We start from the raw sequence: 12,770 nt of genomic DNA, 5'->3' as shown, positions 1-12,770 counted from the left end.
TGTAAAATTCCATCACTTGTGATGTCATTCGTCCTCGTCACATGTCTTCTAGTCATTGGTCTATATCCAAAAAAGAAGTCCGGGTAATTATGTTTGACCTTCTGTGAAGTGACGGAGAATCTATAGAGTAAAATCTAGAGAGAATGTGGAGTTGGCTTGAAAAGCATCAAATACTTTACCTTTTCCTACCATTATAAAAAGGGCTTCTATACCTAGTTGTTAGGATTAAGGGTTAGGGATTTCTTCCTTTGTTTGTTCGGTTTGATCCTCTGAAACAAACAAACCGACAAACAGGATGGAAGGAGAGGCTGGCGAGTTCCAAGACTGGGAGGTGCTTCACAAATCCGATACTGTACTGGTTAAGTCGGACGGTGCTGCTATTGTTGACCCGTCCGAGTCGGATGAAACACCCAGAAATTTTGAGGGAATTGATGGTGATTCGGAGGGCATGATCAGGTCCGATTACTTCTCGCTTGAGAGTAAGGAGAGGTATGCCAAGACTGCTACAGAGGGTGATGTGAGCGAAGTCGACTCTGACAATCCGAGTTGGATCGATCCCGGGTCTGAGACACGGTATGCGAGGAAGAACTCGGGTGAGTTCTGGCCCGATTCGAGCAGCGATCGTTCCGACGATCGTAAACTTGGTGATTTTGACTCTAAACACGAACAAGGTTTTGCAGCAACTGCGAAAAGCCAAATGACTTTTGAAGGATTTGTGGAAATAAAAGCTGAGGATGGAAATTTGGCTAAGTTGGCCACCGATGAGACTAAATTTAGCGACTTCGATGTGATACGGGAATTGGGTTCCGCGGGAAACGCGAAAATCCAATTTGGTTTTGAAGAATTCAGAGAAATTCAGATCGAGGATAAGCCTTCGAGCAACTTCTTGTCTGATTCTGGAGGAGACGCTTTGGTTTCGATGAAATTTGGGGAAAATTACGAGAAACAACGAGACTTGTCGGAGATTTCGGGTGATTTGGACGGTGGAAATAGTTCGATCGAGAACAAAGTTGATGCAATTACAGAATTGAAATCTGATGCAGAATCGGGCGGCGAGGGAGAGAAGGTGAGGGCTGTTTGGTGGAAGGTTCCTCTTGAAATCTTGAAGTATTGTGTTTTTAGAGTAAGCCCGGTTTGGTCGTTCTCCGTGGTTGCTGCTGTCATGGGGTTCGTTATCTTGGGACGGAGACTGTATAAGATGAAGAGGAAGAGCCACAGCTTGCAGCTGAAGGTTATGGTTGATGATAAGGTCAGTTTTTGCATTTCCTTGACTTTTTATTGTTATTTTAGGTGGCTTTGTTTATTACATGGCGTGTTACGTGTTTTCTAGATCACATTCTGCTATTGAGGTAATCGAGGAAGTACGTTAGTGTATTGCTAAACACGATGTTTTATGTTCTCATAAGCAGTTGTTTGTACTTGTAGCGATGTATTTGTTAGTCGACTAGAGCCTGTTCTTTTTTAGAAGCTAGTGTTGACATGAGCAGGAAGAGGAAAGATACAAAATTAGACTAAGAAAAAAGATACATGTGGTGGAATGAGTTTTATGAGGACTGCTAGAATACTTCAGACTTTACTTGTTATGGCCGTTTGATGTCTGATGCCTAAAATATGTCTTAAATCCGACTTGGTATGTTGCTGAAGGCTCATGTTTTCCGCTTGACATTTGTAAATTGAAAATTATGAATGGTGGAAGCTTTGACCGGTGGAAATCCAAACAGAGTGGGTCTTTTCTAGCAATCTTTATATATTGATTATTAGGAGATATCCTAGTGGTCCTTGAATTGGGGACTTGAAGCAAAGCCAGTTGGCAAGAAAAGGGAATTTTGAGTTTATGTGGAGTAGTAGTTGTATTCAAGTTCTTAGAATCCATGTCAAGTGCAAGTAAGTTGCTGATTTAATCATTCTTTTTCTTCTCTTTCCTTGCCTTTTTTTTTTATTCTTTTTTCTACTTGTTCTTCTGTTTTGTTGGCTTTTGAAGGGAGTGAGTATCTCTTTTTTTTTTTTTCATTGTCTTCATGTTTTGGACAGTAGTTCTACACCTATGTTAGTGAAATTAGGCTCATATTTTCCTGGAAACTTTTTGGATCATGGCATGTGATATCAGAAATTACTTGAGATACATTTTCCTTTGATTTGGAAGCTGTTTGATAACTATTAGGTACTGTTTTCCTCTATTTCACCGAGCGCTTTTCTTAGTTACATTCTTATCTCATCTTGGATTTGACATTAATGCTGAAAGCATCAAGGCATCAAAATGTGTTGTCAGTCATCCAAGGAAATGTGGCTTGTTTCGTATTTCGTGTGGGTGTGGGTGTTGCTGGATCTGATTTTTATTGCAGATTAGTGATTCAATTGTTACGTGGCACAAGCTACACTTTTTGCGATTACTTTCTGTTCAAAATAGTCTTGTGAGATTTGATGAAAGGTAGATTGTCAACCTTGCATATTTTACTGAATAATTTATGCAGAAGGTGTCGCAGTTCATGAGCCGTGCTGCACGTCTTAATGAAGCGTTTTCTGTGGTGAGGCGGGTCCCAATCATACGACCTCCGCTGGCAGCCCCTGGCGTGACTCCATGGCCTGCAATGAGTTTGAGATAAATTCTGGTATAATAGTTAGGAAAATAACGCAGTGTCTACCAAGATAGTATATAAGATTTATATATGGGTTTGTGTGAGATAGTGTGAACCAACTTTCCCTTCATGTTTGATCTCTGAAGTCGTCGAGACTTGCGGATCAAATCGTGTACAAGTGCAGACTACTTTTTATTTCTTTCAGTGCACATTGTTTTCTTCCTCTCTGTCATGATGCTTAAATTATGCATTCAACTCTTTTATAAGATGTGGTTAGTGGCTTGCTTGGAGTTTTATACCAATTTAAAGCTAAGAATGTTCTGTTATCTGGTATGCGACATTAAACAAACTCCACCGGTTCCAAGATCTGTATCTTTGTCCATTCTGCCGTTTCGGCGGAAAAGGATCTTGTCTTTGCATATATCTTTCAGTCAAGTTATTTGCTCTTTGGAATAACTCTTATTTTTTCTCGAGTGTCTAATGTTATTTCTAAACGAGGCGAGGAAGATTATTTGGTAGAGAAAACTATAAAATGAATGTAAGGAGAGCTCGGTAAATTTGACGAGAGTATGAATTCCCTAGGGCGATAATAAAGTAAAAAGAAAATATGCATTTTGTTGGCATTTGAGCATTCATGGCATTGGGATGTGGGCGGAATTGTTCTAGGATTAGGAAGTGCTTTTCTTAAAAGAAAGGTGGGTGCGTGGGTGAAGATGGTTTTTGTCAACCAGACAAGATGAGTTATGGTCTTGAGTGGGTGGATTGCCGCTCACAAGCATTTTGTTTTAGGTAAAACGCAAAACACGCAAGCAAATGGTTGGCTAGTCTAGCTCAGGCATTTACTAGCGCCCCTTTTTTTGGCCAATTTGCGCAGGGAATAGTAATGGTTGATTTTAATGGGTGCTGGTGAACGTGAAGGGCGGAGGTGGAATATTAGCCAAGTCTCTTCTTCTCAGGAGTTTTGTGGGTGCAACTGTTTTGTCTATTTACAACAGAATATTAAATTCTTTCAAATTTGTAGAAGGCCACCAAATCTTACCAAAATATCCAATTTCAAGCTACAGGAGATTTGACTCCTTTGCTATTACCCACTGATTTCTATCAACTTGTTCTCACGATCACCACTTCCTGATAGGCCTTGTTCACCTTCCTCTGCTTGTGTACGTTTAATAAATTTTCTTCTATTTTTTATGTGGTTTTTTTCTTTTGCCGACTACAAATGGGTCCTGAATGATGTATTACAGCCTCACTAGTTGAATGACTTGTCTTTTCTTTTTCTGCCGCCCCCCACCCCACTCTCTCTCTCTCTCTCTCTCTCTCTCTCTCTCTCTTCAATATCCATGGCCCTATTTCAAGTTGTTTCCACTTTCTACCGTAGGACGTGTCGTTTAACATCTTCACAGGCATTTTCTTTTTACCACCTCATCTGCAGCAGTAATTAGTGGGCGGTGTGGATGATGAGTTGAATTGAATTGGGATAAGTTAAAAGTTGACAGTTGAATAAAATATTAATTTTTAATATTATTATATTATTTTTTAAAATATTAAATTATTTATTATATTTTATATTACAAGTTTGAAAAGTTATAATGACTAATCAAATAAGTTAGGTTGAATTGAGTTGAGCTAAGAAACCAAACGCAGGAGTTGGACTGGTCCAGACAAGAAAAGCAGACTAAAAAAATTCAAAGATTCCGATGGAAGATGTCTCTAATTAATAATGGAATGACATAAAAAGGAATTCCGTGAATTCCGTCGTTTTTAGCTTTGATCTTCCGCCAGAGTTATTTCTTTAGATATTGGAAAGACTTGAACCATATTCATATACTTTTCGTACTCAACTTCAACTAGTTCGCAGAGTAAACGGTAGGAGCTCGGATGACTTTCATAGCCATGATTCAGAGCTACGGTGCCACTGTGGATCTGAATTGGGGTAAAGAGTAACATGGGGCACTTTGGTTTCTAATGACTGAAGATTGTATCCAGTTTCTAATTAAATGGATGTCATTTTAAAAAAAAAATACATAGCTGTTACCACTCGTCTTACAGAACTACACTAGTGCTGAACCCTAGTTGTTAACATGGTTCTGCAAAAACAACTTAGCTCAGAAAAAGATTGGAGGGAAAAGAATCCCAAATTCATTAGGTATGGAATGCTAAAGAGTCGTTGAACTTAGTCCTTACTTCACAATAGGCGTCTGGGCCAACTGTTGCAGCTGATGAACAACATGAGACATTCTGGGACGCATGGATGGAACATGCTGTGTACAAGCATAAACAAGATCTACCACCTTCTGAATAACACCAGCCTCGGGAATATCCAAGCAGGATGAAGAAGATATGTGAGGATCCAAGAGGTCTGGGTACCGATGAGCCTGAACCAGAGGTGTGGCCCATTCAAATATACTCTGCCAACCAACTGAATCAACTGCCTGTGCAGGCCTGCGGCCACTCACAATTTCAAGCAGCAGTACACCAAAACTATACACGTCACTCTTTGTTGTAAGCTCATTTCTGTAGACAAATTCAGGGGCTAGGTATCCATAAGTGCCACCAGCCATCACAGTCCGCTCTTGCATCACTTCATATGGGACAAACTTCGAGAGGCCAACCCCCATTAAATGTGCTCCAAAGTCTTCATCGAGTAGTACATTACTGGCACGTATATCTCGATGCACGACATGTGGCTTAACCTTGTCATGCAGAAACCTGTTTCGAATAAAAAAGTGAGACTACAATTTAAACCACATTATGTATCAACTATACCACCACACCAAAAGAAAATTATTTGGTCATATTTGAACAACTGCATAAGAAGGAACTTCAAAGCAAGGAAATATAATATATGGTTTACCCATCAATCTCAATGTTGTTCTTGTCACTATGGTTACTATTATCCGTAGTGTAATTGTTAATTTGTTGCTACAGTCATTATTAAGCAGCTAGAAGCGATCACTTTTAGCTCTAGAATTTATTATGGCTAAAGATTGCAACGTGCGAAACCGTAACACGTTAGAAGCATCCATCAGTTATCAAAGTTTGAAAACAAGATGCATCATACCCGATTCTTACAGATAAAACATGTGACAAAAGCACCGACTCAAGTTCTATACAAGAATATCATGCCCAGAGACTTGAGTGACTATATAGTGTCAACTACCCGTAACTAATAGGGATAAAACTAGAATTACAAAGCAAGAAGTTCCTTTTTTGCTAAAGAAAGAAATAAGAATGTATACTTACGCAATTCCTTGAGCAAGAGTCGTGGCAATTTTCATTCTCATAGCCCAATCTAAGCTCCGACCACCCCTTGGTATGTGGTGTAGCCATCTATCCAAGGGCCCATTAACTATGAACTCATAAACAATGTAGCGGTCACCATGATCATAGCAGCATCCTTTCACAGCCACCAAGTTTGGATGGTGAAGCCTTGCAACCCTTCCAATTTCAGAATAGAACTCCTTTTTCCTCTGAAAGCTAGATCTCTTCAACCTTTTAACTGCCACTCTTGAGCCATCAGGTTGAAGGCCGCTAAATGTTCCACCTGTCTTGGCATCTCCGACTAGACGGTTTCCTTCACTAAAGTTCTTTGTAATTGACTTCAGTTCCTCTTTGGTGAAGACTTTCCATGACGGGGGCACTAATGCAGAAGCTGCTGGATTAGATAGCTTGCGAGACCGCCTGCGCTTCTTGCTCCGCTTGTATGCAAGAAGCCAAACTACTACAGCCAACGTGGTACAGAGGATCAATGCACTTACAACTGCAAGGATGATAAGATATTCCTTGTGGCAGTGCATGTGGTGGCATATGCTCCCTGTAAGAAATGGAAAATTAGGTCCACGTAGTTAGCATGTATACATAGAAAATAACAAATCATAACTGATAAGAACAATAATGAAACAAGCAAGCGAATTGAGAGAGATAAAAAGTGCATACCTATATCATGCATGCATATAAAAGCATGAGAGATGTTGCATCTCTCACTAATGAGAGATGTTGATCCATTAGTTACCAATGTACATAGATCAAACGAATTGTTGGTGTGGCAGGACAAATTGGTGCAACTGGATGGAACAGGTGCCCCATGAAAGATGGACTCGTTCCAATATGAAGTATTATCTGACCATTTCCAACCAAAGCCAACAGTAGAGTTGTTGCCTCTTCCTCCAACCCAACAGCCATTAATGACTTCACCACATAGCCTAAGAGCAAAGTTCAGTTCTTGAAATGATGTTAATGCTGCCAAATGCCCACCATATCTGTTACAGAGGGCCTCTGACTCATTCCATGACTTGGGACTTCTCATATAACCAAAGCATTTACTTTTATCAGGGTCAGATACCCAACCAGCACGACATGGTGCTGTCCACAGGGGAGAGAGAGAGAGAGAGAGAGAGAGAGAGAGAGAGAGAGAGAGAGAGAGAGAGAGAATTCAATATAGTAACTAGTGCAAAGTTGAGAGAAACATAAACAGAACCCAAATACAATACAAAAAGATATATTCTATATCTACAATTATTCAGGATAACAATTATTATGCAAGATCTATACATGCGTTAGCTGCTGAATCAAAAGGTTGCATGTCATTAGAGTTGTGGATTTACATTAAAGAACACAAATAAACACAACATATGAGGAAACAACAGCATTCCTCTCTCAGTCCAGCAGATCGGCCTTAAGCGAATCTTGTTAATGTATTCATGCACTGCATAGCCACACTAGCACTCTAGTCTCTCGGAAAGGCAAGGGTTTATCCTGTATAAAACTTTTGCGGGTGCAAAGTACCCAATGTGTAATGCAAAACATGTTTACCACTACTTATGCTTATTTTGCCATTCATTATACATAAAAACTTCTTAATTGTAAAAAGAAAAACTAATCATTTCATTTTTAGGTGGTAACTAAGAATTTCCATGGGAAGAAAAACAAGAAGTAATTTTTCTTAAAGACTTTCAAGTACAAACAAAAAAAACAGGACAACAGAAAAAAGGAAGCAGTAAGTTAAACTTTGACAAATACCTTTACTGGCTTGACTCCCTGAAGCAGCAACGTTACCAGGATCTGAACCGTTAAATCCCTAAAAATCCAAGAATAGAAAGTTCGATTAAGCTTTTATCAACAATGTGAATTCCTTCAATCGTAATACACACAGAATGTTCTTTTTTACCGTATTCACCGAAGCTTGTAGGTGGAGAACGGCGCAAGAAATCAGAAGCAAAAAAAGTTGCATGGCAGATATTTTCAGTTCCATCAGAACCATTTCGACAAACCCTAGAAAGGAAAATTGGAACCCTCAGTCACCATGCAAGTTCCAGAGAAGATTAAAAACAATTCCACAAAGTAAATTACTTACCAGAGCAAGAATATCAGCACAATACGAGTAAAATCTTCTTCTTTTTTCACTTTCTTGGGAAGTAAATAGAGTACTCCAAGAGAAAATCAGATTGAACGGACTTCCATGCTCGTTTCCCTTTCTTTCAGTCAGACTGTCGGTAAGTGTAATCAGCCATGGGTAGAGGTAGGTCTGACCAAGTGCTAGGCTGGACCGAGTTCGGGCCTACTGTGGCCTGGTTCTTTAAAAACTATCCAGCCCGGTACATCCTGTCGTTTTTTTCTTTTCGAGGCATGTTACGCTCAGCAGTCTCATACCCAATATAACATATTTTTAAAATATAAAATAAAAAGGAGTAAAATAATAAATTTATATTTTTTAATAATATAAAAAAATACGAGACTGTTGTGTATATTTTTTAAAAAAATACTAAACTTACATAAATTGTGTACCGAAATTTATTTTTATTTTTTTATAATTTTTTTTCTTAATGATTAAGTAAGTATTTTTAAATGAATATGTGATTTTTTTTATTTATCTAAATAGTTGAAAAAAATGTTGAAAGAAAAATTGAAAAAAAAAAAAAAAATGCAGTGATCGGTAGAAGATTTCTCCGTGGACGTAGCAACGTCCTATTTTCTGTATGAGTTATAGCAACTCTCTTGCAAGGAAGATTCTCAGTGATAGACAGGATTATGTTTGGACTGGCTACTACGCCCAACATGCAACCTGACGTGGCATCGTCTCATTGCAGAGTTGCAGTTACACGAGTCAGTATTTAGGAACGCTATCTAGCATGTAACATCCCTGGAACAGTAATTTAACAGCTTTTCCACAAACATTAGGACGTTATTCTATTCGACCGTCCACGTCAATTAAATAATAGTATTTGTTGTAATATTTCAATTTTAAAATTTATCTTTAAAATTAAATTATGTTAAAGTAAAAATTTACTCTACGAATCGATTTAAGAATAAAATTACATGTTCCAACTTTCAAGACAGAACGTCCAAACATAACATCCTTGTCCCTTGATTTTATATGTAGACATGCCTGTGTGCTTATAAGTAAGCAAACAAAGGAAAACTCTTCTAAGAGGAAAAAGTTAAAACAATGGTTTGCATTTCCAAAACAATAGTAAACAGACTTTAAAGTGGCATCGTTTTCATGAAATCCGAGGTTTATTTCGAATGACATATTGAAAGGATACATTTTGTAGTGAACGTTACACGAGGAGAAAAAAAATACAGAAACTAGCCACCACTAATGGGAGGTATAATTGCCAACTCATCTCTGTCTTCGAGTATTGCTGACTCGGTGGTGTATTCTTCGTTTAGTGCAAGAACCATACAGCCACGGATCTCTTCCAAGCTTGGAAACCTGGCAACGAGATCGTTCAAACAATCCTGGACAGAACTACCTGACGACACCTCCAATGGCATCTCTGTCAAGCCAGTAAGATCTCGAGCTCTTGCAAAGAAGAGAATCTTCATCTTGACAGATGAAGCTTCATTTCCTTTGTCTGTAGGGTCCCCGGTTTGAGTGTTGAACTTTCCTTGCACTGTATCCATTACAGAAAACACGAACTAATGGCTCATTGAAGATTAGACATGTTTCCCCACGACAGTAACACTGCAATTTCAAATTTAGAAAACCATGGCAAAGATTAATGCCCATAAATTACTAGATTCAAATTACAAAACAATCAAAGCAAAAGGGAAAATTGATTTTCACGTAGGAGTAGTACTCAAGCCCATAGAATCTGGAGTACCAATCACGAAGATGCTGAATAGAATCTGGCCCTACGACTTGAAGAATAAATTACAAACTCAAGCCCATAGATGAACTCTAATATGGCTTATGATCGTAGAAGGAAAATCCACCCAAAAAAATGCCCACCTTGGGATAACAGGACATAATTTCTACATTATCGGGTGTTCTGACAAACATATTACAGTATATATCATCGGTGCCACAACAGGCTAAAAGTTCCATTTCTTCAATGAGGATAAATGTAAAATGAAAATGAGGGAAAGCAAACAACACCGCGGTATTCTAATCAGCATTCAACGCATCTTTATCTAGACAACTTCTCAAGATATTTATTTATAGAATGACCACCATACTGGTAAGAACAAATAAAAGCTTGGAGCATTAGCACTAGCCCGAGAAAAGAATTGAAACCCAACTTTGATTCAACACAGACACTTACATGTATCGTCACGAGTCTGACAAAGAGAGATGGTGCAAGCCAGAGAACAATTTGGATTGCAGTAGACATTGCCCAACAAATTTTTCATAGAGAACTACTTCGTCTATACAAGCTTCTTACAAAAGGTAAGTTACTCACTGACTAACTTGGTAAATCTCCGTAAACATATAAACTAAAAATTTAATTCATAAAAAAACTGACTTGATACATCAGTGTATAAACTCTGCGAAGTTCATGGTTTTATGTGCTAGTGATTCCAATGGAAGAAAAAGGATGAAGCAAACTTGAGACAGATTCAATCTTCACAAGAGCCAAAAGTCCAGGAAAAAATATATATCCAAGGACTTTAAAGAGGTAAAAGTCACTTTATAATTGTGAAGTTCTAACAAATGACTATTGATTCCTCCCTCAAATTTAAGACCCAGAGAGACTGAAAATAGAAAAGAAAGAGAACAGGAAGGAAGGCCATCAATTAGGTCATTTCTCAACATTAAATCGCCTTTTTGTGCACTCTCCTTGTGTATGTAACACTAATCTTTCACAAAACTTAGATCAGCTTGTATATATGTTTCACAATTATATTTTGTCTGTAACATGTAGTGCAGAATCAGAGAGAGAGAGAGAGAGAGAGAGGGAGAGAGAATTGCGCATTTGGGAAAAATCTATACACCCAATAATCAATTAGTGTCACAGTGATTTGCTACAAATGCCAACAGACACATAAAGGTTCTCTGAACTCCACCCTGCATTGTGTTTACTCTCCCACGTCCATAATTTTTTTCAGAACACTCTGTATATAGCACATCCACCATATTTCTGAAACTTAACGTTCGTATGGCGTGTAACGGATCCAACGTAACAAAAGAGTAATTTACCCTTAATCTAATTAGCGCATCTGTTAGGAAATATGATTGTACACACTTTAATGCACAAGAAATTTGTAAGAAAAAATGCTCGTATCACAAATACCTTACCTTAAACTAAAAGAACCGAGAGCCTAGATCTGGACAACTCAAACTTGGGTGCCCATTTCACCAAATCCAAGAATCACAACTTATGAGGAACAATTACAAAATCATTGGAAGCTCATCCTAAATTTTTTAGGAATTTCTTTCTTTTTTTTTTTTTTGGTAAATGGAAGCTCATCCTAACTCAAGGAACATCTAACTCTAACCCCACCTCAAAGAAGCTGCCAACACAACTTATGTACCAAAACAAGACGGCAAGATTAATTCACTTACAGCTAATAAACAACAGAGTTTGGGCATAACAGAATTTACATAAGAGCAGAGAAGCCAAAGAATACTCAAATGAAAAATTAATATCTAACAAAGCTGCCCTTCTGATTTGCAAGGAGGAAAGAGAGAATTCAAAGGACGAAGAAGTGTAGAGAGAGAGAGAGAGAGAGAGAGAGAGAGAGAGAGGAGTGTGTGCGCAGAACTGAAACAGCAGAGAAAATACAGAGGGGAGAGGCTGTGTTAAATCTTAAATTCCAATCAAGTCCTTTTTTCCCTTCTTATCCCCTTGCTTTATCATTCGATTCATTCCACATCTCTCTCTCTCTCTCTCTCTCTCTCTCTGTTTATTGATATTCACATGCTCGTACCGATCTAATTTTGAATTTCTCCTCTCGAATTGAGCGTCTTAATAAGCTCTTGTTTTCAGAAACCTTGTGATTGTTGGTTAGAATAAGAATATAGTTCATAGTGGACTGTAATTTATAAAAAGGGGGAAAAACTAAAGCAGGGATGAAATATTTTTTTGTTGATAAGTAAAGCAGGGTTTGAAATATAATATCGTCAATCGTAATGATTCCATGTTCAGTGAACAATTATCATCAAAACAGAGTAACTGTTTTACTTAGTATCATTCATACGTACGGTTTCGCTCAACTATGCTAAAGAAAACAAAAAATTCAAGCTCTAGACTCGATTCAAAGGTGCGTCAGTTTGGACAGAGTAATCGTCCCATGTTTCTCAAAGTGCAGTAGCACAAAAGAAAAGTCAATTTCCTCACTATTTGATTTCAAGTTTCAACGAACCAATACATATGTTAGGCGAGACCCGATCAGAAAAAATTACAAATTTTTGTTTCAATGAAGGCAAGTTGGGAATCTCAATATTTGGCTGAACGACAAAGTAGAGAAATTTCATCAGGACGTAGTGAATCAGAAGCAACGAATCTACAACAAAGTGAGAGAACGATTACCTGGAGGCTGAAACCGGCAAGGGAGGGTAAATGCCAGAGCAAGAGGGGGAACGTAAGGCCACAGTAGAATACAGGTCCGCGAGACGATTTGGACAGCAGTGAGGCGCGACATTTGTCAGCCGATGTCTCCAGCTCAAATATTGTATTACCTTCTTTTTTTTAATGGTCTCCACGTTTCATATGCGCATTTGAGGGGAAAAAATTCTCTCTTTTTTTTTTTTTTTTTTTTTAATCTTCTGTAAGTGTAGCATCAACGTTTTCCTTTCTTCATTTCTCCCGCATCCGTATCTGCTCCAAAGTCTATTATCTTGTTTTCTTTTTTTTGGGGGGGGGATATTTCCTGGATCCAATTCTTCTGCCTGAAATACACCACACCCCCCCCCCCCCCCCCCCCCCCCCCGGGGGGCGGCGTAACACTTCAGGCTGAATTTCACACCGGCCA

At 38.5% G+C, this 12,770-nt stretch overlaps 3 protein-coding genes across 6 annotated transcripts; 1 reads left to right on the top strand and 2 right to left on the bottom strand.

Annotated features, from left to right (window-relative positions):
- The first annotated feature begins 66 nt into the window (after nt 1-66).
- On the top strand, nt 67-2,878 carry LOC122302348. Of its 2 annotated transcripts, none has more exons than XM_043113558.1 (2): nt 67-1,249; nt 2,484-2,878. In XM_043113558.1, the coding sequence occupies exons 1-2, from the start codon at nt 296-298 to the stop codon at nt 2,601-2,603; spliced, it is 1,074 nt and encodes a 357-aa protein (XP_042969492.1). In that variant the 5' UTR covers nt 67-295; the 3' UTR covers nt 2,604-2,878. The 2 variants fall into 2 exon arrangements, with proteins under 2 accessions (XP_042969492.1, XP_042969491.1); XM_043113557.1 differs by having other exon boundaries at nt 95-1,249; nt 2,472-2,878.
- A 1,652-nt stretch (nt 2,879-4,530) lies between these two features.
- LOC122302346 (C-type lectin receptor-like tyrosine-protein kinase At1g52310) lies at nt 4,531-8,136 on the bottom strand. 3 transcript variants are annotated; one of them, XM_043113554.1, is made up of 6 exons: nt 7,926-8,136; nt 7,744-7,847; nt 7,596-7,653; nt 6,513-6,938; nt 5,820-6,390; nt 4,531-5,285 (listed from the first exon to the last, which is right to left on the bottom strand). In XM_043113554.1, exons 2-6 carry the CDS (start codon nt 7,834-7,836, stop codon nt 4,757-4,759), a joined length of 1,677 nt encoding a protein of 558 aa, XP_042969488.1. In that variant the 5' UTR covers nt 7,837-7,847; nt 7,926-8,136; the 3' UTR covers nt 4,531-4,756. The 3 variants fall into 3 exon arrangements, with proteins under 3 accessions (XP_042969488.1, XP_042969489.1, XP_042969487.1); XM_043113555.1 differs by having other exon boundaries at nt 7,955-8,136; XM_043113553.1 differs by having other exon boundaries at nt 7,930-8,135.
- An 864-nt stretch (nt 8,137-9,000) lies between these two features.
- LOC122302349 (molybdopterin synthase sulfur carrier subunit) lies at nt 9,001-12,535 on the bottom strand. Its single transcript, XM_043113559.1, has 2 exons — nt 12,329-12,535; nt 9,001-9,540 (listed from the first exon to the last, which is right to left on the bottom strand). The coding sequence occupies exon 2, from the start codon at nt 9,477-9,479 to the stop codon at nt 9,162-9,164; it is 318 nt and encodes a 105-aa protein (XP_042969493.1). The 5' UTR covers nt 9,480-9,540; nt 12,329-12,535; the 3' UTR covers nt 9,001-9,161.
- Nucleotides 12,536-12,770: the final 235 nt, after the last annotated feature.

The sequence above is a fragment of the Carya illinoinensis genome, chromosome 3, assembly GCF_018687715.1.
Source record: "Carya illinoinensis cultivar Pawnee chromosome 3, C.illinoinensisPawnee_v1, whole genome shotgun sequence".
Classification (NCBI taxonomy): Eukaryota; Viridiplantae; Streptophyta; class Magnoliopsida; order Fagales; family Juglandaceae; genus Carya; species Carya illinoinensis.
The sequence above is the reverse complement of the archived record's forward strand: the minus strand, read 5'-3'. Positions and strand labels throughout refer to the sequence as shown.

Excerpts from the sequence above, each read along its gene's own strand:
- LOC122302348 (XM_043113557.1), top strand. The coding sequence starts at position 296 with ATGGAAGGAGAGGCTGGCGAGTTCCAAGACTGGGAGGTGCTTCACAAA. Across the intron at positions 1,250-2,471 it reads AGGTTATGGTTGATGATAAG|AAGGTGTCGCAGTTCATGAG; the intron begins GTCAGTTTTTGC and ends TAATTTATGCAG.
- LOC122302346 (XM_043113554.1), bottom strand. The coding sequence starts at position 7,836 with ATGGTTCTGATGGAACTGAAAATATCTGCCATGCAACTTTTTTTGCTT. Across the intron at positions 6,391-6,512 it reads TATATGCATGCATGATATAG|GGAGCATATGCCACCACATG; the intron begins GTATGCACTTTT and ends CATTTCTTACAG. Across the intron at positions 5,286-5,819 it reads ACTCTTGCTCAAGGAATTGC|GTTTCTGCATGACAAGGTTA; the intron begins GTAAGTATACAT and ends TATTCGAAACAG.
- LOC122302349 (XM_043113559.1), bottom strand. The coding sequence starts at position 9,479 with ATGGATACAGTGCAAGGAAAGTTCAACACTCAAACCGGGGACCCTACA.